Genomic DNA, 21486 nt, shown 5'->3' with positions numbered 1-21486 from the left:
TTTAGGAAGACTTCTGCCATTGTTTCATATATGGTGAAAGGAAGAAAGACTTTGCACTTGTCATTCTCTGCCTGGAACACTCCTCTCCTAGATAGCTGGATAGTTTTTATTCATCAACTAAAATGTCAACTTTTAGGAAGGCCTTCCATAATGTCTGTAACGTATACCTCTATATGCGCCATATTACACCATCTTAATTATCTTCGCACCCCTATGACTTTCTGAACTGAGTTATTCCTTGCCTTCAATACAGAGCAACCTAAGACTTAGAAGGGCAGAGACCTTGTGTACAATATTATTGATTGTTGTTTCCCAGTACCTACTACACTACTGGGTAGCAAGTAAGAGTTCAATAATAAATATTTATTGAATGAATGAAAAGAGACGGAGGTCTGAAAAATTTAGCTAATGAGATGCAAAAGAGGCGCAAAACCTGTAACATCGAATACAGCGCTGGCGCCCTCTGCTGGTTGGGGAGGGGAGTAGGTGCTTTAAGAACGATCGCCGAAGACCGCAGGGGGAGCTCAAGCACTTTCCGTCGAGGCAGAAGCTTTCGGACTACAGCTCCCAGTAGCCACTTCAAACTTCCCAGAGCCCCAGGGCTTGATGGAAACGATTACCCGTGACCTGTTACGTTCCTACCCCGCCCCTACCTTGGGTTGCGCGCGAAGTCTGATCAGGGAGGCGGAGGTCCAATGGAAAGGTGGATCCAAATCCCGCGAGAACTGGTGGCACGTAGCTACCAACTAGGCTTAGGAAAGCTGTTTACTCGCTGGGCCTTGTGCCCCCTCCCGGGAGGAGGACGACTCTGGAGCATTTCTCCAGTTCTGCACCTTAATCCGTGCGAACTTTGAAGTGGTCTCGGCTGCTCCGCGGGCCTGGCTCCTGGTAGCCGACGGGAAGAGGGCTGCCTGGCCGCGGCCAATGTCTGCCGCGCTTCCTCTGCAGTATGAAGACACCCGAGGCTCCATTAGTTCCAGACCGCCTTCCTTCAGACCAGGCCCCAGCGCCAGCCCGTCTCTCTCCTCAGGCTTCCCCGATGGATAAAAATACGGATCCTGAACTGATGCCACCGCCACGCGATGGGGATGATCCGCCCCAGGTGTCCTCAGATCCCGTGGCTGGCTTAGCTCTGTCCCAGGAGCTGGAGGAGGAGGTCCCAGCTTCTCTCTCCGCTCCCCTGGAAACAGGGTTTGGTCCTCCTAGGGAGTTGAGCCGTCGAGTCGAGGAGAAAGAACTTTCTGAAAATGTGAGCCTTCCTGCAGAAGAAACAAACAGGCCAGAGTTGGGACCTGGAGAAGACGTGGAAGGTGTGTCTGAAGAACTCACTCCAGAGGATGAGGGATACACGTAAGTGGTGCTAGCGGTTGGCTCAGGAATCTGAGGAGATTGCAAGTGTGAGGTAATCTCATAGGCCAGTCTTCAGCCCCACTTCTCCAGGCCCATTTCCACTTCGCTTTGGCGACCCAGGTTTGTTGTCCACCCCCCATCTTCCTTACAGCATTTGGAACTACAACTTCTCTCAGGTACCTCGGTTTCTCAGTGGTTCCTGGTCAGAGTTCATCACCCAACCTGAAAACTTCTTGAAAGGTTGTAAGTGGTAAGTAAGGATAATGGGGCAGGGAGAAAACCACGCCCAGGATTTCCACCTTAAAACAGCCCAGTTATCTGGGAGAAGGATCTACCGTGGTGGGAAAAGGAGTAAGAATTCCTCCTGGCCTGAGCTTCAGTTGCATTTAGGATTGTATGTCTTCTCTCCTCAAGGTCCTAGGGGTGTTTATCTATCCCAGAGGTCAGCTCAGCCCTAGCCCTGCACTTGGAAAATCTAGGTCTGTCCAGCTTTCTAACTCTTTCATCCTCCTAGGGCCCCTGATGGTTCCTGCATCTTGACCAATAGTGCTGATAATATTCTGCGGATTTATAACCTGCCCCAAGAGCTGTACAACGAGGGGGAGCAACTGGAATATGCAGAAATGGTAAGGGCAGGGACTAAGAGCTAACTCTGCCCCTTCATCAGACATTGCACATTTAAGGCCTTCCTGTAGATGGAGAAAGAACAGTCCATGTGTTTCCTGTTCTCAGGCAGGACACTTCTTTGCCATGAGTTTCCACAAGTAATATTTCTATCCTGAATTCCGAAGTCACTTAAAGAGATGTTTGTCCTTCTTTAGTTAAGAATATGTGTTTCCTGTAAAAGAGTAATGGCTTTCTCACTGGGTTTTAGTTGACTTACAGAGATGTGTTCAAACTATTACTGACATGCAGTCAAGAAGTTTGTTGAATGACCACCAGTAGTCACTTACTGTGTTTGGTATTGGGATAAAATGATGAATGAGACAGACAAAGAGCTGGTGTGTTTTTTTGTGTGGGAGACAGACAACAAACGTGTAAACCAATAAATAATGAAGTTCTTCACAGATGATAACAAATCTATGAAGGAAATAAATAAATGCTATGAAAGAAATAAACAGAACAAAGACTAACTAGAGGATTACGCTTTATTTTTACCTATTTGTATTTTTGAATAGTGTCATTTTATTTACTTTTATTTATTTAAACATTATTTTTTATTTGGCTGTGCCAGGTCTTAGTTGTGGCACAAAGGATCTTTTAAGTGTGGCATGTGGGATCTAGTTCCCTGACCAGGGATTGAACCCGGGCCCCCTGCATTGGGAGCTCAGAGTTTTAGCCACTGAACCACCAGGGAAGTCCCAAGGATGCTGCTTTAGATTTAAAAAAAAAGGTCATGGGAGGCGCTCTCTGAAGAAGAGGCATTTGAGCTGATATCTGAAGGATGACAAGATCAGTTATGTGAAGTTTTCCAAGAAGAGGCAAAATGCTATTATACAAAGACCTAGATCTGGGAAAGAGCCTTGTGTGTTCAAGCAACAGAAAGCAAGCCAGTGCACCTGGACCAAGGCCAGTGAGGGGGAAAGCGTGGTGAGGATAGCAAGGTGGCTGGCAGCCACATCTTGTGGGTAGAGCATTTGGAGTGTTTTGAGGAAGCCGTGGGAGAGACTAAAAGAGAGGAGTGAAATGATGGCTGAAATCTAGAGAATGGATTGTAAGTGGGCAAGAGTGGAGGTTCATCCGGATGTGTATCCCACAGCGGAGAAGGCAATGGCACCCCACTCCAGTACTCTTGCCTGGAAAATCCCATGGGTGGAGGAGCCTGGTAGGCTGCAGACCCATGGGGTCGCTAGGAGTCGGACACGACTGAGCGACTTCACTTTCAATTTTCCCTTTCATGCACTGGAGAAGGAAATGGCAACCCACTCCAGTATTCTTGCCTGGAGAATCCCAGGGACAGCGGAACCTGGTGGGCTGCCGTCTGTGGGGTCGCACAGAGTCGGACACGACTGAAGCAACTTAGCAGCAGTAGCAGCAGTAGCAGTATCCCACAGTCTAGGTAAAAAATGATGTTGGCTTGTGCTAATGTGGTATCAGGAGAGATAGAGGTGGGTGGATTTGAAGTATATTTCTTAGAACTTGGAAGTCAATTGAGTGGATGGGGATACAGTTTACTGAGGATATGAAGAGGTGTTGGGACAGAAGTAAGGGTTTTTAGGTACTTTAAATGTGAAATGTAAACCTAAGGAGAGACTTGGAGAAGGGTGCTGGGGATATACTTTGAAAGTGGGAGAGCATGTTGATGGTATCTTGGAATTGAGACTGGAGTCAATCTCAAGAGAGAGTGGAGATGGAGAAGAAGACTCAAGCAGATGGAGCGCTCCAGCACATGGAGATGGGTACAGGAGAAGTTACAAAAGGGGAGGCCAAAATCGCGTCTAATGATTCTGATCATATCTAACCATGTTGAGAGTGAGGGCAGATCTAGAGAATGACCCAAGAAAACATTAGTGACTTTAAGAAAAGCACTTTCAGAGAAATGTTGGAGGCAGGGGCAGATTGTAGGGGGGTGGAAAAGAGAAGTGTTTGCAAGTGTTTCCCTGTGAAAGGGAGCTAAGAAATGGAATGGTGACCAGAGGGAATGTGGGGTCAAAGAAAGGTTAACAAGATGCTTCTGTGAGGTCAGGAATAACCAGTAGAGAGGGAGGAATCGCTGCTGTAAGAGAGGGCTGTGTATGACAAAGTCCGTGCATGACTGGGAGAAGACAGGATCCAGAGCACATTGAAGGACTAGACTTGGACAGGCACAGAATCCTTGCTCGCTGTGGGAAGAAAGGCAAAGGGTGTGTTCAGAGGCAGTTGTTTGGTCATGGAAAGATTTGGGTGTCTTGGTCTCTTGGCTTCTCAGGGAAGCATAACGGGAGGTTATCAGGTGAAGGAAGGGGGCTGTAGGGAGACAGCAGAAGGTTGAAATGATCATTCCTCGGGCAGTAGAAAATCAAAACCACCAAGGAATGCTCGGTGTAGAGTAGCATTGCTCTCCCCCCCACCCCAGTCGTGTCCGCTCAGTCTTTGCGACCCCATAGACTATACAGTCCATGGAATTCTCCAGGCCAGAGTACTGGAGTGGGTAGCCTTTCCCTTCTCCAGGGGATCTTCCGAACCCAGGGATTGAACCCAGGTCTTCCGCATTGCAGGTGGATACTTTACCAGCTGAGCCACAAGGGAATCCCAGCATTGCTCTTCTTTGCTCAGTGCCCGCTAGATATTTGTTATCCTTCATTGAAAGTGAGACCAGTTAGTGTGGTTGTGCACCTTTCCACAGTAAGTTGACTATAGTTTCTGTGTTTGTAAAATGAGGATGGTAATAATAGCACCCACTTCATAGAGTTGTGTTGAGAATTAAAAGAATTAGGGTAAAATGCTTAAAATACTGCCTGGCATGTAGTCAGTGTTCAATACACACTAGTAGTCCTTGTTGTTAGTTGAGTGCAAGCATGGTCTAGGAGGAATAGGAGGTCTGGCTGGGGTTTGTCATGAGAGAAAGACCAGGGGTGTTTCGAGTGTGTCTGCTGGGGTACCCCTGTCGTGGTTGACCAGCATGTAAGGTGGGTACGGAAATGGGTTGTAAATGGGTTTCTGATGAAGCTGAACAGTTATTGTGGTAGAAATTCAGGGAGCTGAATGGGTTGGATTCCCTCCCCCCCAACCCAGGCCCTCCCTTGGCAGTGAAAGCACGGAGTCCTAACCCCTAGACCGGAGGGGTGTCCCTGGATGGGTTGGAGATGATGGTCAGAGATTGTGGTGATGGCTCAGTTGTGGGTGTGGGCAACTGGTCCAGAGTGGAGATGGTGGCCGTGGGTGCTGAGGAAGTCAAGGAATGGCAGAGGCTAGGATGTTGGGCATTTTTATGCATTCTTTCATTGACTGATTCATTCAACAAATGTTCATTGAGCACAGTCTACATGCCAGGCCTGTAGGTCAGTGGGAGTGCAGGTCTTGTGAAAGAAGGGTGCCCTGTTCCAGGGATGGTCCTGAATGCCTGCCTATCCTGCATCTCTGTGAGCTCAGAGACTGCAGACATGGGAGTTCATTGTGCAAGCTGTAAGGCACACCTCGCCCTGGTTCCTGGAACAGAAACCAGTGGTGTCCAGAAACCAGGACCAGGTGGGCATGGTGCAGCCAGCCTGAAAGAGTTCAGGAGCAGGGATAATTAGAGGAGGCTGGAAATGTGAGAGATCAAATGTTTATTGCACACACTTGTTTTAGAGAAATGAGAATGGTACAAAGGGGGAAAAGTCATTGTTTTCCACCGCTCTACAAAATTCAGCCCTTTATGTTTTTATACATTCTTTCTAGTTGTTATTGTTCAGTCGCTCAGTCGTGTCCAACTCTTTGCAATCCCATGGACTGCGGCACGCCAGGCTTCCCTGTCCTTCAGCATCTTCTGGAGTTTGCTCAAACTCATGTCCATTGAGTTGATGATCCCATCCAACCATCTCATCCTCTGTCGTCCCCTTTTCCTCCTGCCCTCAATCTTTCCCAGCATCAAGGTCTTTTCCAGTGAGTCAGCTGTTCGCATCAGGTGGCCACCATATTAAGAGCTTCAGCTTCAGCATCAGTCCTTCCAATAAATATTTAGGGTTGATTTCCTTTAGGATTGACTTGTTCGATCTCCTTACTGTTCAGGGACTCTCAAGAGTCTTCTCCAACACCACAGTTCGAAGGCCTTAGTTCTTCGGTGCTCAGCCTTTTTTATTGTCCAGCTCCTGCATCTATACGTAACTACTGGAAAAACCATAGCTTTGGCTACACAAATCTTTGTAGGCAAAGTAATATCTCTGCTTTTTAATACACTGTCTGGGTTTGTCTTTGGTTTTCTGTCATTGTCATTCTTCCTAAGCTCTGTCCAAATACTGAAGCTTTCTATGTGGTTGTAATACTATGGTAGATGGTTTTGTACACTACTACTTTTAACAATCATATCATAAATGTTTTTTGTGGTCCTCCAGTCTTTGTGGTTATCATGCTTAATGGTTTATGATATTGCATTGAATACTTACGATAGTTTTCTTAACTGTTCCTCTGTTTTGGACTTTTGGATTGTTTTCAGGATTTTTTTATATCATAAGTTATTTTTCAGTGAACATCTCCATGTGTTTTGATGGAGATTCTTCAGAGAAACAGAGAAGTTTTATAAGTAAGAAATACCCTAGGTTGGAGAGTATCAATGTTTTTTTTTAATGTCTTGTAATACCAATAATCAGTTTGTTTTCAAAAGCTTTTTATGCTGTTTATTCTTTTTATTACTATTACTGGTGTTGGCAGTATGAGTATACCAATTCTTCACAGCCTCACTCATTAGGTATTTTCTTTTTTAAGTCTGTATTTAATTTGTTGCATTATTGTTTCTGTTTCATGTTTTGGTGTTTTTGCCTTGAGGCATGGTATTTTCATTTTTAATGTCTGAAAGTTTGGTGTGGAAATGGATAACATTTATGTAGGTGGGGAAATTGGGGAAGAGTTTTGGGGGTATTTTTGTACATCTGTGTACTGCTTCTTCTCAACATACTTTCCCAACTCATCCCCTCCTTTTTCTACCTTTTCACAGAGCTTTCTGAAACTCCTATTTCTAAGTCCCCACCTCTTCCCTGAGTACTCTGCCTACCCTGTGGCTCTTGCCTGAGGCCTTCCCTTTCCTGTACCTTCTCTAGGGGAGACTGTGCAACCTCTGTGTCCTGCATATCTCAGGTTGGGGAGGGGGTGTCCTATTCTCAAATGCTATATCCAGACTATTGCTCTTTTTGCTTTGTAAAAACTTTTCCTTTGTGGCTTAGGCTGTCTGATTCTCCCTAACTTGCTGAGTACCTTGGCACCTCAACTCTCCTGTGCATGCCAAGTCCTTCTATCATCTTGGTGACCTTAGGTATCCAAGCCAGAAACCAGGGTCTCATCCTTTAATCGCCCTCTCCTAACCCCCACATCCAGTTAATTACCAAAACCCATCAAGTCCACCTGAAGTGGATCTAATTTCTCCACTTCACTCTGTTTTAATTAAAGGTGCTATTATTTTGGGCCTTATGTTATTGGGACAGTCTTCTATTTCCATTTTCCCATTAAAACATTTGACTGCTGATTGTGCTGATTCCCCAGTAGGTGTTGGGGAAACAGTGGTAAGTAAGACAGACATGATTCCTGCCTTTTGCAGAGTGGAGGCACAGAGGGCATTTGGAACATGGTTCAGGGGGAGGCTTCCCATGGGGAGAAGTGTCTGAGAGACCCAAAGGATGGCTAGGATTTTGCCAGGAAGAGTTGTTGGGGGAAATGAGGGAAGGCTGTTCCAGACTTGGAGTCTAGTGTGTGTGAAAGCCTGCAGCCCAGGAGTGCAGTGAGTTGGCACCTTCTCAGAGCTGGGAGTCAGGATGGTGGGGTGTGGAGATGTTACAGGAAAGAAGGCAGGGGTGAGGGATGAGCCTGGAGAGGTGGGTGTAGGGTAGATGCCTGGTAAGGGAAGGCTTCCTAGAAGATTGGGTTTTATACTGAGGGTTATGGAGAAGCATTGCAATGTTTTGAGCAGGAGAATGATGTGGTACAAGAGTCCAGGGCCTCAGTGTGGCTGCAGAGTAGAAAACTGAGTGGCAGGTTAAAGTATGGGGAGGAAGGAGGCCAGGGCATGTGTAGAAACGCTGGCAAGAAGGTAGTGGCTACACGTGGAATCGAAGGTAAGGAGACACATTCAAGCGAACCAAGGAGGTGGAATTGGCAAACTCTGGCCTTGGGTTGGACCAGGAGAGGAAAGGGCGTGAAGAGAGTAGTAGCCAGGGTCCTCTGACTTCAGGTTTGAGAACCGGGTAGAGAGCCCAGGAGGAGCAGCAGATTCAGAGGCAGCAGAGGCTGGGTCTGTCCTGGCTAAACTGAGTTTGAGGAGCCTGTGCGATGCCCTAGTGGAACTTTCCTCCAGGCAGTCAGATGCAAGGGTTAAGAGTGGAGAAGTGGACCTGCAGTCACAGCTGGGTGACATCACCCCAAGGGCCAGCAAGTAAGTGACAAAGGACTGGTATCCTGCTAATGTGAAGATTTCCTTCAAGTCAGTAAGTCAAAGACAACAACCAAGGAGAAAACTGAGCAAAAACTATGAGAAGGTGCCCTTAAAAGGAAAAATGTCTTCACTTCACTGGTAATGAGAGATGCCAGTTTATATTGTAATGAAATACCATTTCACAGCCTTCACATTGAGAAAAATATGGAAGTCTGGCAACAGCAAGAGGAGGCAGAGCAATGGGTGCTCCTACACGCCGCTGCGGGGAGAATAAATTGGGATGAGCACTTTGGGGAAAAAAATGTGACACGATCTCGTAGAGTTGGCAGAGCGCATACCATGGAGCCCAGTGGTTTCCCTCGGTAGCAGAAACTGCAGAGACTCCCTCCCACATGTGTACCAGATTGTTAAAGCGCACTCGCCAAAACCTGGAAAAACATCAGTGACTGTCAATAGAGAAGGATGCGTGAATGGAGTGCTGTGAAGCAGGGAAAATGCGTGAATTCGAGCTTAGTTTGTCACCATAAATTTCATAATCGCAATGGATGCATACAGCTTGGTACCATTCACATTAAGTTTAAAGGCAAGCCAGACCATGCTATATATTGTCTTTCCTCTATGAATATATTCTTAAAGAAATACACAAGAATGATAAATTCAGGATAGTGTTTCCCTCTGAAGGAGAGTTTCATTGGAAAGAGGTTTTTAATTGTTTGGTAAAATATTTTGTTTCTTAAGCCGAGTGGAGGCCTCACGGGGTTTGATTTGGCTTTGTTTTAATACTTCTTTGCTTGTTTGAACTGGTCGATAACTTTTGTAAAGGATCCAATGGCACCTGGTAGATGGCTTGGTGGGTATTTGCATCATTGGCTGGTTCTTTGTCTCTGGGTTGGGGTATTGTTTGTTTCTTCCTCTCTAAGTGTTGACAAAGCAAAAGGATAAATCTGTATGGTGTTTAGTGGCCCAAGTCTGATGTGAAGTCTGAGCTGAGCCTTGAATTTGAAGGTCAAGATCTTGTTCTTGTATTTGCCTGATCTGCATTCCCCTGCCTGGTTAAGTGCCCACAGAGTGTCTCCCTCTGCCATAAAGCTGCTCCAGGTCCGAGTGGGCCTCCTTTTCCTACCAGTGATCCAGGCATCTCCACATCCCTGTCCAGGCCCCTGTCCTTCGAATGGTGGAAGGCGACACCGTCTATGACTACTGCTGGTATTCCCTGATGTCTTCAGCTCAGCCGGACACCTCCTAGTAAGTGATGTCTTTTGCCTGCTTTCCCTCCCCACCCTTGTTTTAAGGGGACTCTCTACTGAGAGACAGCCAGGGGCTGTGAGGGTCTCAGGAGGAGGGAAGCTTGCTTTGCCCTTCAGATGTGAGCTGAGAGGGCTGGTCAGTTGGCTTCCTCCCCTTCCTTTGACAGCACTGGGGCCTCAGTGTCTGTGTCTCTCTCAGCGTGGCCAGCAGCAGCCGTGAGAACCCAATTCACATCTGGGACGCCTTCACCGGAGAGCTCCGGGCTTCCTTTCGCTCCTACAATCACCTGGTAGGGACTCTCTGCCCAGCCTCAGGGCTTGCCCTGGCCCAGCTCTCCTTCCTGGAGAAGGAAGAGGCTGTGCGCCAGGTCTGTTTCCAGCCTTTCCCTTCCCCCAGGATGAACTGACGGCAGCCCACTCGCTCTGCTTCTCCCCGGATGGCTCCCAGCTCTTTTGTGGCTTCAACCGGACTGTGCGTGTCTTCTCCACATCCCGGCCCGGCCGAGACTGCGAGGTCCGAACCACGTTTGGTAAGCAGTCTGCACCTCCAAGGGAGGAGAGAAAGGGGCCCAGCCAAGAGCAGAGGGGCCCTGTGGTCATGTGCAGAGGTGGAGGGTTGGGGGTTTGTCATCCTCACAGCCCTGGGAGGTTGTACCCAGTAGGCAGAGGAGAAAGCAGACTCAGGGAGGGGGTAAAACTTTCCCAAGGTCAAACTCAAGTCAAGAGCTGGTTCACTTCTGAACCCCTCCCCTGTTGGTTCTTTACCTCTTGGTTCCCAAAGTGTTGGTTTTTCCAAGAAACTGGAGAAGCTGATTCCAATTGCCTATAAGTCTCAGCTTTCTGACCCTTCCAAGGAAAATTGAGGGGATTTCCCTGGCGGTCCAGTGGTTAAGACTGCGCTTCTACTGCAGGGGGCACAGGTTTGATCCCGGTCAGGGAACTAAGATCCTGCATGTCCTGTGGCGCAGCCAAAGGGAAAAAAAAAAGCAGTAATTGAATGCTTATTAGGTGTTGGGCTGGGGAAACAAATAAGATGGAATTTTTTTTTCTGGAATTTTTCTATAAAAGGAAAAATTGAGGTTTGAGAGGGGAGAAAGTGGGGCTTGCATCTTTTGGTCCTTTGAAGGGGATAGAAGGATTTAGGGAGCATCAGAAGTTTTCATCCTGCTGAAAACAAATGAGGTGTGGGGGACACTGAGTCCAGCACCTTGGCTCTGGGACAGGAGACAGAGGTACACCTCTGATTAGCAGAGGTTAATGCTGGGTGCTCTTGCCCTCTCCCCCACGTTGTTCCTTCCCCTTCTAGCAAAAAGGCAGGGCCAGAGTGGCATCATTTCCTGCATAGCCTTCAGCCCAACCCAGCCCCTCTATGCCTGTGGCTCCTATGGCCGCTCTCTGGGCCTGTACACCTGGGAAGATGGCTCCCCTCTTGCCCTGCTGGGAGGACACCAAGGGGGCATCACGCACCTCTGCTTTCACCCCGATGGCAATCGCTTCTTCTCCGGAGCCCGCAAGGTAGGGATCATATTCTGAGGTTCCAAAACAAGTGGTAGAAGGCAGGAGTGGGGATGTAGTCTGCTGTGTTGGGAGATGGGCATGGGGGAAAAAAATCAACCCAGCTAAAGGAGTGCTTATAACCCTGGAGGAAAGCAGGCATGTCTTGGAGGTGGGGGAGTAGAGGGTGGATTCTATTCTCCTGTTCTTTGTCCTCAGGATGCTGAGCTTCTGTGCTGGGATATTCGGAAGCTTGGGCACCCACTGTGGTCCCTGAGCCGCGAGGTGACCACCAATCAGCGTATCTACTTTGATCTGGACCCGTGAGTGACTGGCATTCCTCCCTGCAGGGGCCTTGATGCCCCTGGAATGCCAGAGCCCAACTGCGGGATCCCAGCCCTTGATGGTGAAGGGTTCCTGCCCAGGTGATGACTTCATGCCAGCAGGCCTCTCCTTTTTCCTCCAGGACCGGGCAGTTCCTCGTGAGTGGCAGCACTAATGGGGCTGTCTCTGTGTGGGACACCGGTGGGGCGGGGCTTGAGAACAAGCCAGAGCCAGTGCTGAGTTTCCAGCCCCAGAAGGACTGCACCAATGGCGTGAGGTCACGAGTCAATTTTGCAGATTTGGGGGATCGGGTTGGAAGGGAGGTAAACCTCGGGGAGCAGGCATCCTGGCTCAGGGTACTGACCGGCGCCACCCATCTCTCCCTACAGTCTGCACCCTAGCCTGCCTCTGCTGGCCACCGCCTCCGGGCAGCGTGTGTTTCCGGAGCCCACGGAGAGTGGGGATGAAGGGGAGGAGGAGGTGGACCTTCCTCTGCTCTCCATGCGCCACGTGCACCTTGAATGTCAGCTTCAGCTCTGGTGGTGTGGGGTGGGCCCAGACACCAGCATCTCAGATGCTCACCAGGAGGAGGTGGGACAGGGAGGGATCGAGGGAGGTGGCGGTGAATTTACATAAAAAGGTTTTATATGATGCTAGAGTCTTTGTGTCTCTTGGGGAGGGAGATGATGGAGATGAGGCCGGGAGGGGTACCAGTGGGCTCCAGGGTCCAGCAACGGGGGACGGGCATAATATTCCTGAAACCAGGGTTGAGAGGTGGGACTAGGCGGGAACCAATGGGGCTGCGAAGCTTGGTGTGAAGTCAAGCCAGTGGGGGGTGGGGCCTCATGCCATTGACTGGCGGGTTGCTAGGCAACTTGGTAAACTGAAAGGGGGAAACCTGTTTGAAATCTCACTCCCAAGGTGGGGGTGGCAGGGGTCAGGGTGAGTGTGGCTGAGCAGGAGTGGCAGGAGCTGTGTGTCAGACTGTTGGGTGTGACTGTGTGAGACTGTGCAGACGGTGACAGACGAGACACCCGCTCTCTCCCGCTCGACACTATTTACCATCATTCGGCAGCAGAGGGACCATTAGTCAGCTCTGGGGAAAGGCGAGCCAGAGGACCGCCTCCCCTCCCCTGGACTCCCCGAGAGGCAGGTGACTGAGTAGCCAGAGTCAAGGGCACACATGAAAGAGTAAAGGTGCCGAAAACCACAGACGTCACGTTCTGTATTCCTGTTAGATGCACGGCAAGGGCAAGAGTCATTCAGCAGCTGTCACTCGTCTGATTTCTCCATTTATCTGCTCTGTCTTTGGAGGGTGGGGGGGGGGTTGTTATTTCAAGCAGTGGCTCCCCGCTTTCCCTCCACACACACCTTGCCAGACACTGAGAAGGGGTCTCTGAAGAGAGACTGTCAGCAGAGGGTTTGATTGTGGACTCCCAGTCTGAGGGGAGAGCGGGATGCCCGGAGAGGAGCTAGGAATGTCACCTCTGCCCAGAGGTGCTGAAAGCCGGGGCTGTTACACCCAAAAAGGCAAAGCCTCCTCCCTTCCCCCAGGATAATTGGAAACAGCCCTTCCGGCTGAACGCGGGTTTGGGGTTGTAGGTTCTGCCTTTCCTCTCCAGACCCGTTTCTCCCCACAACCATCTAAGAAGGGCCAGCGTTTACCCCCTAATCTCTTGCCTTTCATCAACCCCCAGGTAGCAGTAAAGGGTCGAGGAGGCTGTGACAAGGGACCCCAGGACTGGGAGTTCGGCAGCCTGGGTTTGGTTTCGGCTTCATCCCAGATTCTCGGTGTGACCTTGGGCAAGTCACAGGGCCTCCCCGAGCCTCAGTTTCTTCATCACTGCAATGGGGATACTTCAGCTCTGCCCCTCCCACCTCACACAGGTAGTCCAGACGAACCACTCTGCTCGCTCCCGTAAAGTGTGGAGCCTTCAAGGTTATTATTATGCTCTCCAGACCTCCCAAGAGCAGCGGTGTTGTTTTGGGATGGGGGAGGAGGAGGCTGCAGGAGGGAAAGGGGCTGGGTTCCTCGGGATGTAGAGGGCGAGAGAGCCTTTCTGGATTTGAGAGAACGGAAGATTCCAGCCGTCCGGGCGATCCCAGGGCAGGAGGGGAGGTGGGCAGAAACTAAGCCAGAGACCGAGAGTCGCAGAGACAAAGGGGGCGTGAGAAACCGCGCAGGGGAGCGAGGCGGGTCGCGGGGTGAGACGGCTGGGCGGGCGCGAGGTGCGCGAGGTGAGGAGGGTGGGGGACGTGGGCTGCAATCCTGCCGCCCGCTCCGACTTGGGTTCCAGCTCCGGTTTTTCCCTCCGCCATCCTCTCCCCCTCCCCGCCTCTCCTTTAACTCCCCCCTCCTGGGCTCGGGACTGGTTTCCTCCCTTAGCCCGCTGCCCTCAATCCCAGCGAGGCTGGGGCTCCGGCTTGGCGCCCCTTTCCCCACTCCCTCGCCCGGCGCCCCATGCCGCCCCCGCCCGGCCCCCGGCTCCCCCAGTCCCCTACTTAGGCCCGCTCGCGGATCCCGGGGTGCCGGCGCGTGGGCCGGGGGCGTAGGGCGCCTGCAGACCGCCCCTGGAAGGGCTCCTGCGGGCTGAGCGCTCCGGAGCGGGGGCACGGGCAGAGCAGGAAGCGGGTCCGCGTGGGAGCGGGGGGCATCGGCCACCCGGGCGGCCCGGGCAGAATAGCCCGGGCGGCCAAAGCAGTCACCCCCCGGGGGTGAGCGACTTTGGGGGAGTTGGTGCCCCGCCCCCCAGGCCTTGGCGGGGTCATGGGGGCCCCCCATTCTGGGCCGGGGGGCGTGCGAGTCGGGGCCCTGCTGCTGTTCGGGGTTTTGGGGCTGGTGTCTGGGCTCAGCCTAGAGCCTGTCTACTGGAATTCGGCAAACAAGAGGTGAGCGGCCCCGGGCTAGGGAGACCCCACACCTCCTGGGCAGGAAGCTTGGAAGCTTTGGGGACTTTGGGGGGCTGGGTTCTCTGAGCTGGGAGGAGGCAGGAGGGAGGGTGATTGTGCGTGGATGTGAGCTGATGGGTAACCAGACAGAGGTGATCTTGGGAGCCGGATTTGCAAGTGGCACACAGAGCTGGATGTGGGTGGTGATAGCCATGTGTCAAGAGTTTGAGAGACCCCCAAGGGGCAAGGATTTGAAAGTTCCTGGGTAGCCCGGAGGGCCGGGGAGTGGTTATTTGGGTTTGTGGGAGACTTGAGTGGTGTCAGGGGCTGGGCTTAGAGGGAGCCTGGTTAATGTCAGCTCTCAGGAGAGCAGCTGAGTAGGTGCTGCTGAGGCGCTGAGAGGAAAGGGGGGTGCCTCCTTCCCCAGAAGGGACTCAGTAGTGGAGATGCGAGGGGAGGGGCTCAGGTTGGGGTTTCAGGGACAACTCACCCATGCCTGTTTGACTCTTCTTCAGTCATCCGTCTCCCCACTTGTGCCCACAGAGGGTCGGTGAGCCCTTGGTGGAACAATTTCCCAAGCAGAAGATTTTCCTCCTTTCCTGGCTTGGGGATTTCTCGCTGGAAGAAGCCTGGAGCCCCTTAAAGCCCCCATGTTCTCTCTTGCATCTGGAGTCCTGAGGACTCGGTTGCCTCTTCCCCCATCTCTGCTGCAACCTCTTCCATCAGACCTCTGTCCCGTGGCATACTTCCTTTGCTCTGAAGAAAGGCCAGGGGTCAGATGAAACTTCAAGCCACACAGAGTAGGACAGGACCCTTGGCAGGTCCTCCAAGTCCCTTGCCTCCATGCAGATCCCATTCCCCATGAGCAAAAGAGTTCTGGGTCTTGAAAACTTGCTACTTACCCGGGGAGGCTGTGTGAGGCCATGGGAAGAAGTCGTGCTTTGGAGCTCATAACCTTCTAAGTCTTAGCTCTGTGGCTTTTGGCCGTGTGGCCTTGGGCAAGTCACTTAACTTTTCCAAGTTTGTATCCTCAGTCCTTACAGCCTTTATGAAGATTAGAGGTAAGGTATTTGAATAAGCTCATTAAAGGAGAACAAGGGTGATTGTTCTTTGGCCTCCCTCACATTTCCCTGGCCTGGCTGCCTCCCTCCCCTTTCTCTTGGGGTCTAATCTCAAATGTCTTTTCCTCTCTCAGTCTCCTACCCACCAGCTCCCACATGCAGCTGAAGTATCAACTGCAGTGTGAGCATATAAGTTAGGCTTATTCTGATAAAGTTGAGAAAAGGGAGTTAGAGTGTTCTGGGGGCTCTTTGGGATGTTGGGTGGGAGGGAGTCTGGGAAGATACCAGCAGCAGTCCCCTGTGACCAAGTTCAGAGACCCTCTTTGCCGTTCATGCACAGGGAGGGGCCACAGTTGTTGGCAGGTTAAGCTAGTGGCCGCTGGGGCCAAGGGAGACGTGGGCTTGTGTCAGCTGTGGGTAGAATAGTCAGCTCTTTCCATTCCAAAGCAATAGGTCACTTTCCCTAGGAAGTATGGGACCTGGGGGAAGATGGGTGCTGAGCAGGGTAAAGTCTGGGGCAGCTGGCCCACAGACCTTGGTTCCCGTTAGCCTCGTTTAGAGCCATTGCCAGGTTTGCCTCCTGTCACATTGCCTGGCCAACTTGGGTCACTGGATCACCCTCCACACCCTCCTCCCATCCTGCCCCCTCTGCCCTGAAATCCCTGAAATTCAGTGGTGGCCTGCGGGAGGGGAGGCTCTGTCCCTATCATTGACTGCCATGGAATAGTGAAATCACCTGGGAGGGTGGGCTGTGTGGTTCCAGAGAGGCCAGCTCCTTGGTAACTGGCATCCTGTTGCCATGGCAACAGGGCTGGTGATGGAGCGAGAGATGGCAGTGTGCATGTGGTGAGGGCGGGCTGAAGAGTGCATTTGGGCACACCAAGGGGCAGGAGACCTCTGAGCCAGGCTTCCTGCTGCTTCCCCAACGTGAGCTTCCAGAGCCCTTAGTGACTGCGCTGTCAGAACAGACTCCCCACTCAGACAAAGGCTGTCCTGCAGGGGTGAGGGGTGAGGAAGGCAAAGCTCGGTGACCAGACCTCTGACACCTCTCATCTTTGTCCACCTCGCCCTCCTCCCCACAGGTTCCAGGCAGAGGGTGGTTACGTGCTCTACCCTCAGATCGGGGACCGGCTAGATCTGCTTTGCCCCCGGGCCCGGCCTCCGGGTCCCCACTCCTCTCCTAATTACGAGTTCTACAAGCTGTATCTGGTAGGGGGTGCCCAGGGCCGGCGCTGTGAGGCACCCCCTGCCCCAAACCTCCTCCTCACTTGTGACCGGCCAGATCTGGATCTCCGCTTCACCATCAAGTTCCAGGAGTATAGCCCTAACCTCTGGGGCCATGAGTTCCGCTCACACCACGATTACTACATAATTGGTACTGCTGGGCAGAGGGCAGTGTCTAGTGGGAAGGTACCCCTGGGATTGAGGGCAGATAAGGGAAGGGACCCCTGGAGCCACCTCGGGTGGTGTTGGGGCCAGGCGTGGAGATGGAATAGGGGTAGCTCTGAGCACCAACTTCTCTCTCTGGTTCTCTTCCAGCCACGTCGGATGGAACCCGGGAAGGCCTGGAGAGCTTGCAGGGAGGTGTGTGCCTCACTAGAGGCATGAAGGTGCTTCTCCGAGTGGGACAAAGTGAGCGGGGCTGGGGCACACCTGCTAAGGGCTGAAGGAGGCTGGGGCAGTATCTTCATGGTCAGGGGGCTGCTGTCTCAGCCCCTCTCTCAGGTCTTCCCCATCTCCAGGTCCCCGAGGAGGGGCTGCCCCCCGAAAGCCTGTATCTGAAATGCCCATGGAAAGAGACCGAGGGGCAGCCCACAGCCTGGAGCCTGGGAAAGAGAGCACTGCAGGTAGGAACCAGGGGTCCAGCCTCCTGCCTTCCCTCCTCCTCTGCTCTCGGACCCTAGCTGCCCTGCCGCCACCCTCTCCCTCCCTCTGCAGTTTTGGGGGCAATGATACAGGAAAGAGAAGAGAGGATGGGAGGGTGGGACGGGAATGGAAGCCAAATGAGGAAAAGACTCAATTAGAACTAATTAGCCAAGTCAGTGCTTCAATCAGCGCTGTCAGAGAAGCGGGGGAGGACTGCCTGGCACGGGTTGAAGGGCTGGACACACCTGGGTTCAGAACGGGGCTTGGCGGGGAGGGGAAGGGCTTGGGGTCCCCAAAGGGCCTGATCACTACTGGGGAAGGCCATGGGAACCCCCAAGGCTGGGTGTCCAGATGCCCAGGTGGCTTCTTCAGCCCCTCCCCCTCTTTCCTCCTTCACCCCTTCCCTGCCAGGTGACCCCACCAGCAATGCAACCTCCCGGGGTGCTGAAGGCCCCCTGCCCCCTCCCAGCATGCCCGCAGTGGCCGGGGCAGCAGGGGGGCTGGCGCTGCTCTTGCTGGGCGTGGCAGGGGCTGGGGGTGCCATGTGTTGGCGGAGACGGCGGGCCAAGCCTTCGGAGAGTCGCCACCCGGGTCCTGGCTCCTTCGGGAGGGGAGGGTCCCTGGGCCTGGGGGGTGGAGGTGGGATGGGACCTAGAGAGACTGAGCCTGGGGAGCTAGGCATAGCTCTGAGGGGTGGTGGGGCTGCAGACCCCCCCTTCTGTCCCCATTATGAGAAGGTGAGTGGTGACTATGGGCATCCTGTGTACATCGTGCAGGATGGGCCCCCCCAGAGCCCCCCAAACATCTACTACAAGGTATGAGGGCTCCTCCGACCTGGCTCTCCTGGATCCAGCCCGTTGTGGGGTGCTCCTCCAGTTTAATTCATGGTTTGAAGGACACCTCTAGCATCTCCTTGGCCCCCTTTGCCCCATCAGCTCCTCTGCTCCTCCTGGCTCTTGCCTCTCCTCCATTTTTAGGATTCCCTGAGACATCCACCCAACTACCGCCTGCCCTCTGGTTGGCTGTGTGTACCCTTCCGTCTCTGTGTTTCTGGGTCCTGTTCCCCCAGGGAGGGGGCAGAGATTCAGCCTCCTCCTCTGATCATGACCCAGAGATCCTTGTTCCCCTCACCCACTGAGAGCTAGGGGTGGGAACAGTCTGTCTTTTGGTTGGTACTTCTCCTCTTTCTGCCTCTCACTGTTTTTCTCTTCTCCCTCTCTTTTATTTTCTTTCTCTCTCCTCTGTCTCTAGGTCTGTTCCTCTTCCCTAGCGTACTCCTCCCTGTATCTCCTTTTAACTTACCCTCTTGGCTTCTTATCCTGTACCCCTCCCATCTCTGGGGTCGGGGCATCAAAGCATTTCTCCCCACAGCTCCCTCTTCTGACTTCTCTTACCAACCACTCCCCTTAGTCTGCCGAAAATGGGGGCCTTATGGGGAAGGCTCTGGCATTCCACCCCAGCTCAGGGCATGGGCAGCAGGACTCAACCTCTGCCCTTCCCCAGGCCTCTATATACTTACTCCAGCCATTTGGGGTGGTTGGGTCAAGACAGCTACCATGAGAAGAAATATGCTGTTTTGTCCAGTGGCCAATAGCAAGCTATGAACCGGTCGGGACACTTATGGATTTGGTCTGATGCTGAATGGGCCACTTGGGACAGGAAGTGACTTGCTCCAGACAAGAAGAGACCAGGCCTGGACAGAAGTGGCCTGGGAAGTGGCAGAAGCAGTGCAGCAGGAACTGGAAGTGCCTTCATCCAGGACAGGAAGTAGCACTTCTGAAATAGGAAGTGGTCTGGCTGGAACCGGAAGTGGCTTAGTCTGGGGGGTGGGGGGAGGTGTGGATGGTTCATACTCTGTGGAGAAGGGAGGGGGGGCAGGAAGAACTTCCCATTTCAGGAGGAAGCTGGAACTTAACTCTAAAGAAGATCAAGTGGACTGCGGAGGGTCTTCCTAGTATTCAGTGGCTCGTGCCAGGATCCCCCTTCCCCTGTTCTCTGTGCTGCTTTTAGGACAGCTAAGGTGACTGCCATCTGCTGTGGCAGGCTCAATTTGTCTTGTTTTTCCCTTTCCATATCCCAGTATAGTCTCTGTTACCCAACAGGGTGACCCCAAGAACCCATGTGTTGTCCCCAGTAACCTGGATGGCTGTCTTGTTCATCATATCCTCCATATCCTACTCCCTTTGAACTCAACACAGCTCCCTTCTTAGTGACCAAAATGGTGGCCTACTGACTGGTCTAGCTGTTGGTGGTCCTTAGCAACAGCCACTCTTTTCATAGTGACCAGCTGATACCTCTTCCAGCCCTCTAGTGCACAATTGGATGTTGCCTCAGTTTCCTCCCAGCTCATTTCCATTAGATCAGAGCTGCCCTTGGGCACCACACTGGCCACCTCAACCACCAGCCAAATGATTGCTTTGTCCACCAGAGGTCATCTCTCTGGTGCTGTAGTTCCCAGCTCCTTCCTGATTTTTCTAATCACTCCTTCCAGGAAACAGGAAGTTGATACTGCCATGGGGGAGGTGGCGGTATATGGCCGTCACCTCAATAGTTTTACTGTAAAAGGGAAATTTGAACAACAAAAACAAAACAAAAAAAAAATAAAAAACTTGAAAAGTTGACAAGAAGGCTGGAAAATGTTTGGACATGAATTGGGACGGGGAACTGGTGGTTAGAATGACTTTCCAGCTAGGGTTGGATTGCATGAAACCAAGGAGTAGGGAGAGAGTTGGGTGGGATCCCTGAGGTGGATAATGCATGATGTGCTGGGGGAAGGGGATGGGATAGGTAAGGCGGTGAGTGAGAAGGCTGAGGAAGGCAGCCACCTCCAACGGAGGGAGAGAAAAACCCAGGTGGGAGTGGGAGTTGCCAATACATCCTATTGGGGCTGTCCGAATATACATTCACACATAGGGGAAAGCCCAAGTATCTATTGTTAAACCAAAGTACCAGACTCAAAGCAAGTGAGCAAAGGAACAAAGTGGAAAAAACATGTTCACGTGTTCAGTCTATACTCTTCTACCCTGACCCAAGGCACTTGTATGTCCAGAAAACTCAGGGACCCAGGCATCAAGCTGCCTATTCCCTGGCTCCTTGTGTACCCATAACCCAGGCTCTTCTCCTCATAAAACCTGGGTGCCCAGCCCCCTAGACTCAGCCCCATTCTCCAATCACAAAAGCAGCCGTCAGGAGCATCGCTGCAGCCAGTCTGCAGGGGTCACAACCTCTGCCCTGCCTGCCCCTCCCTGACTTTAGGTCCCCTCCCGCTGTCTCCCATCTGCCTGGAGGTCAAGGGGTCCTTCTGGCCCGCCTCTATCCGGTGGGACCCCTGCCCCTCCCCATGTCTGATCAAGATGCCTGGGTCCCAAGAGGTGCAGGTGCTATAGGAGGGGAGTTGAAAACTGGAAGGCCAGGTGCTGGGCTGTCTGGAATTTACTCCTGCCTTCTAAGCCTGCACTGGAGCTTGCCTGAGGTGGGGAGGCTGGAGGCGGGTGTGGAAGGGCTGGTCCCTGCCCCTTAGTGGGGGTCGGTTGTCATGGCAACATCCCCTTCTCCACACAATGGGAAGCCCCCCTCAGCCTCTCGCGTGGATGGAGCCGACAGCCCCATCGCTGGCTATCAGCCTCAGGGACTTGGCAACCGTCACTATGGCAACCCAGAGCCCAGCAACAGGGCCCAGTGAACGAGGGAGGGGTCCATGACTGGGGCAGGGCTGTGTGTGAAAGGGGGCAAGAGAGCTAAGGAAGACTCCCCCTACACATATATCCAGAGGAACAGGTGGAGAGAAGAGAGGGAGAGCAGTGGGGATAAACAGTCTCCGTGACAGACAAACATCTCACCAAAGCAGCCGAGACATCACAACATGCTGAGAGACAGGAAGACACCTGGGGACAGATGCACAGCTGGGGAGAAGAACAGCGCATTCTGCAGTCCCTGCACTACCCTGGGATACACCCCCTCAGAGCACTGGCATCTATCGACTCTCCCTCCCCTGACACTGACAACACAAGACCTACAGCCTTCCACATGTGTGGCGACTTATGTATCTTTTGAGCTATTTGAAAGCTCAGGTGACTTCATACAGAACAACACACGCCATCCTATTTGCTTTCTAGGTACAAATGAACAAACACACTCCCAGGACAACAGCTATAACAGAAAGAAGATGGGCAGGAAAACATTCATTTATTCATTCATTTGCTCAGCATCATATTAA

General features: G+C 52.3%; 2 protein-coding genes across 3 annotated transcripts; both read left to right on the top strand.

The window, feature by feature from the left end:
* The first annotated feature begins 720 nt into the window (after positions 1–720).
* WRAP53 (WD repeat containing antisense to TP53) lies at positions 721–12105 on the top strand. Of its 2 annotated transcripts, XM_081578582.1 has the most exons (10): positions 721–1350; positions 1502–1600; positions 1865–1976; positions 9546–9634; positions 9836–9926; positions 10034–10166; positions 10943–11151; positions 11350–11453; positions 11597–11731; positions 11844–12105. In XM_081578582.1, the coding sequence occupies exons 1-10, from the start codon at positions 950–952 to the stop codon at positions 12088–12090; spliced, it is 1620 nt and encodes a 539-aa protein (XP_081434708.1). In that variant the 5' UTR covers positions 721–949; the 3' UTR covers positions 12091–12105. The 2 variants fall into 2 exon arrangements, with proteins under 2 accessions (XP_081434708.1, XP_081434709.1); XM_081578583.1 differs by lacking the exon at positions 1502–1600.
* A 1747-nt stretch (positions 12106–13852) lies between these two features.
* EFNB3 (ephrin B3) lies at positions 13853–19888 on the top strand. Its single transcript, XM_081578587.1, has 5 exons — positions 13853–14343; positions 16487–16779; positions 16944–17036; positions 17147–17251; positions 17682–19888. Exons 1-5 carry the CDS (start codon positions 14222–14224, stop codon positions 18089–18091), a joined length of 1023 nt encoding a protein of 340 aa, XP_081434713.1. The 5' UTR covers positions 13853–14221; the 3' UTR covers positions 18092–19888.
* The last annotated feature ends 1598 nt before the right edge of the window (positions 19889–21486 follow it).

The sequence above is a fragment of the Giraffa tippelskirchi genome, chromosome 3 (assembly GCF_054371585.1).
Source record: "Giraffa tippelskirchi isolate mGirTip1 chromosome 3, T2T-mGirTip1v1.2.pri, whole genome shotgun sequence".
Classification (NCBI taxonomy): Eukaryota; Metazoa; Chordata; class Mammalia; order Artiodactyla; family Giraffidae; genus Giraffa; species Giraffa tippelskirchi.
This window is presented reverse-complemented; position numbering and strand designations above follow the sequence as displayed.

Excerpts from the sequence above, each read along its gene's own strand:
- EFNB3 (XM_081578587.1), top strand. The coding sequence starts at position 14,222 with ATGGGGGCCCCCCATTCTGGGCCGGGGGGCGTGCGAGTCGGGGCCCTG. Across the intron at positions 17,037-17,146 it reads GCTTCTCCGAGTGGGACAAA|GTCCCCGAGGAGGGGCTGCC; the intron begins GTGAGCGGGGCT and ends CCCCATCTCCAG. Across the intron at positions 17,252-17,681 it reads TGGGAAAGAGAGCACTGCAG|GTGACCCCACCAGCAATGCA; the intron begins GTAGGAACCAGG and ends CTTCCCTGCCAG.
- WRAP53 (XM_081578582.1), top strand. The coding sequence starts at position 950 with ATGAAGACACCCGAGGCTCCATTAGTTCCAGACCGCCTTCCTTCAGAC. Across the intron at positions 1,351-1,501 it reads CCAGAGGATGAGGGATACAC|CATTTGGAACTACAACTTCT; the intron begins GTAAGTGGTGCT and ends TCTTCCTTACAG. Across the intron at positions 10,167-10,942 it reads CGAGGTCCGAACCACGTTTG|CAAAAAGGCAGGGCCAGAGT; the intron begins GTAAGCAGTCTG and ends TTCCCCTTCTAG.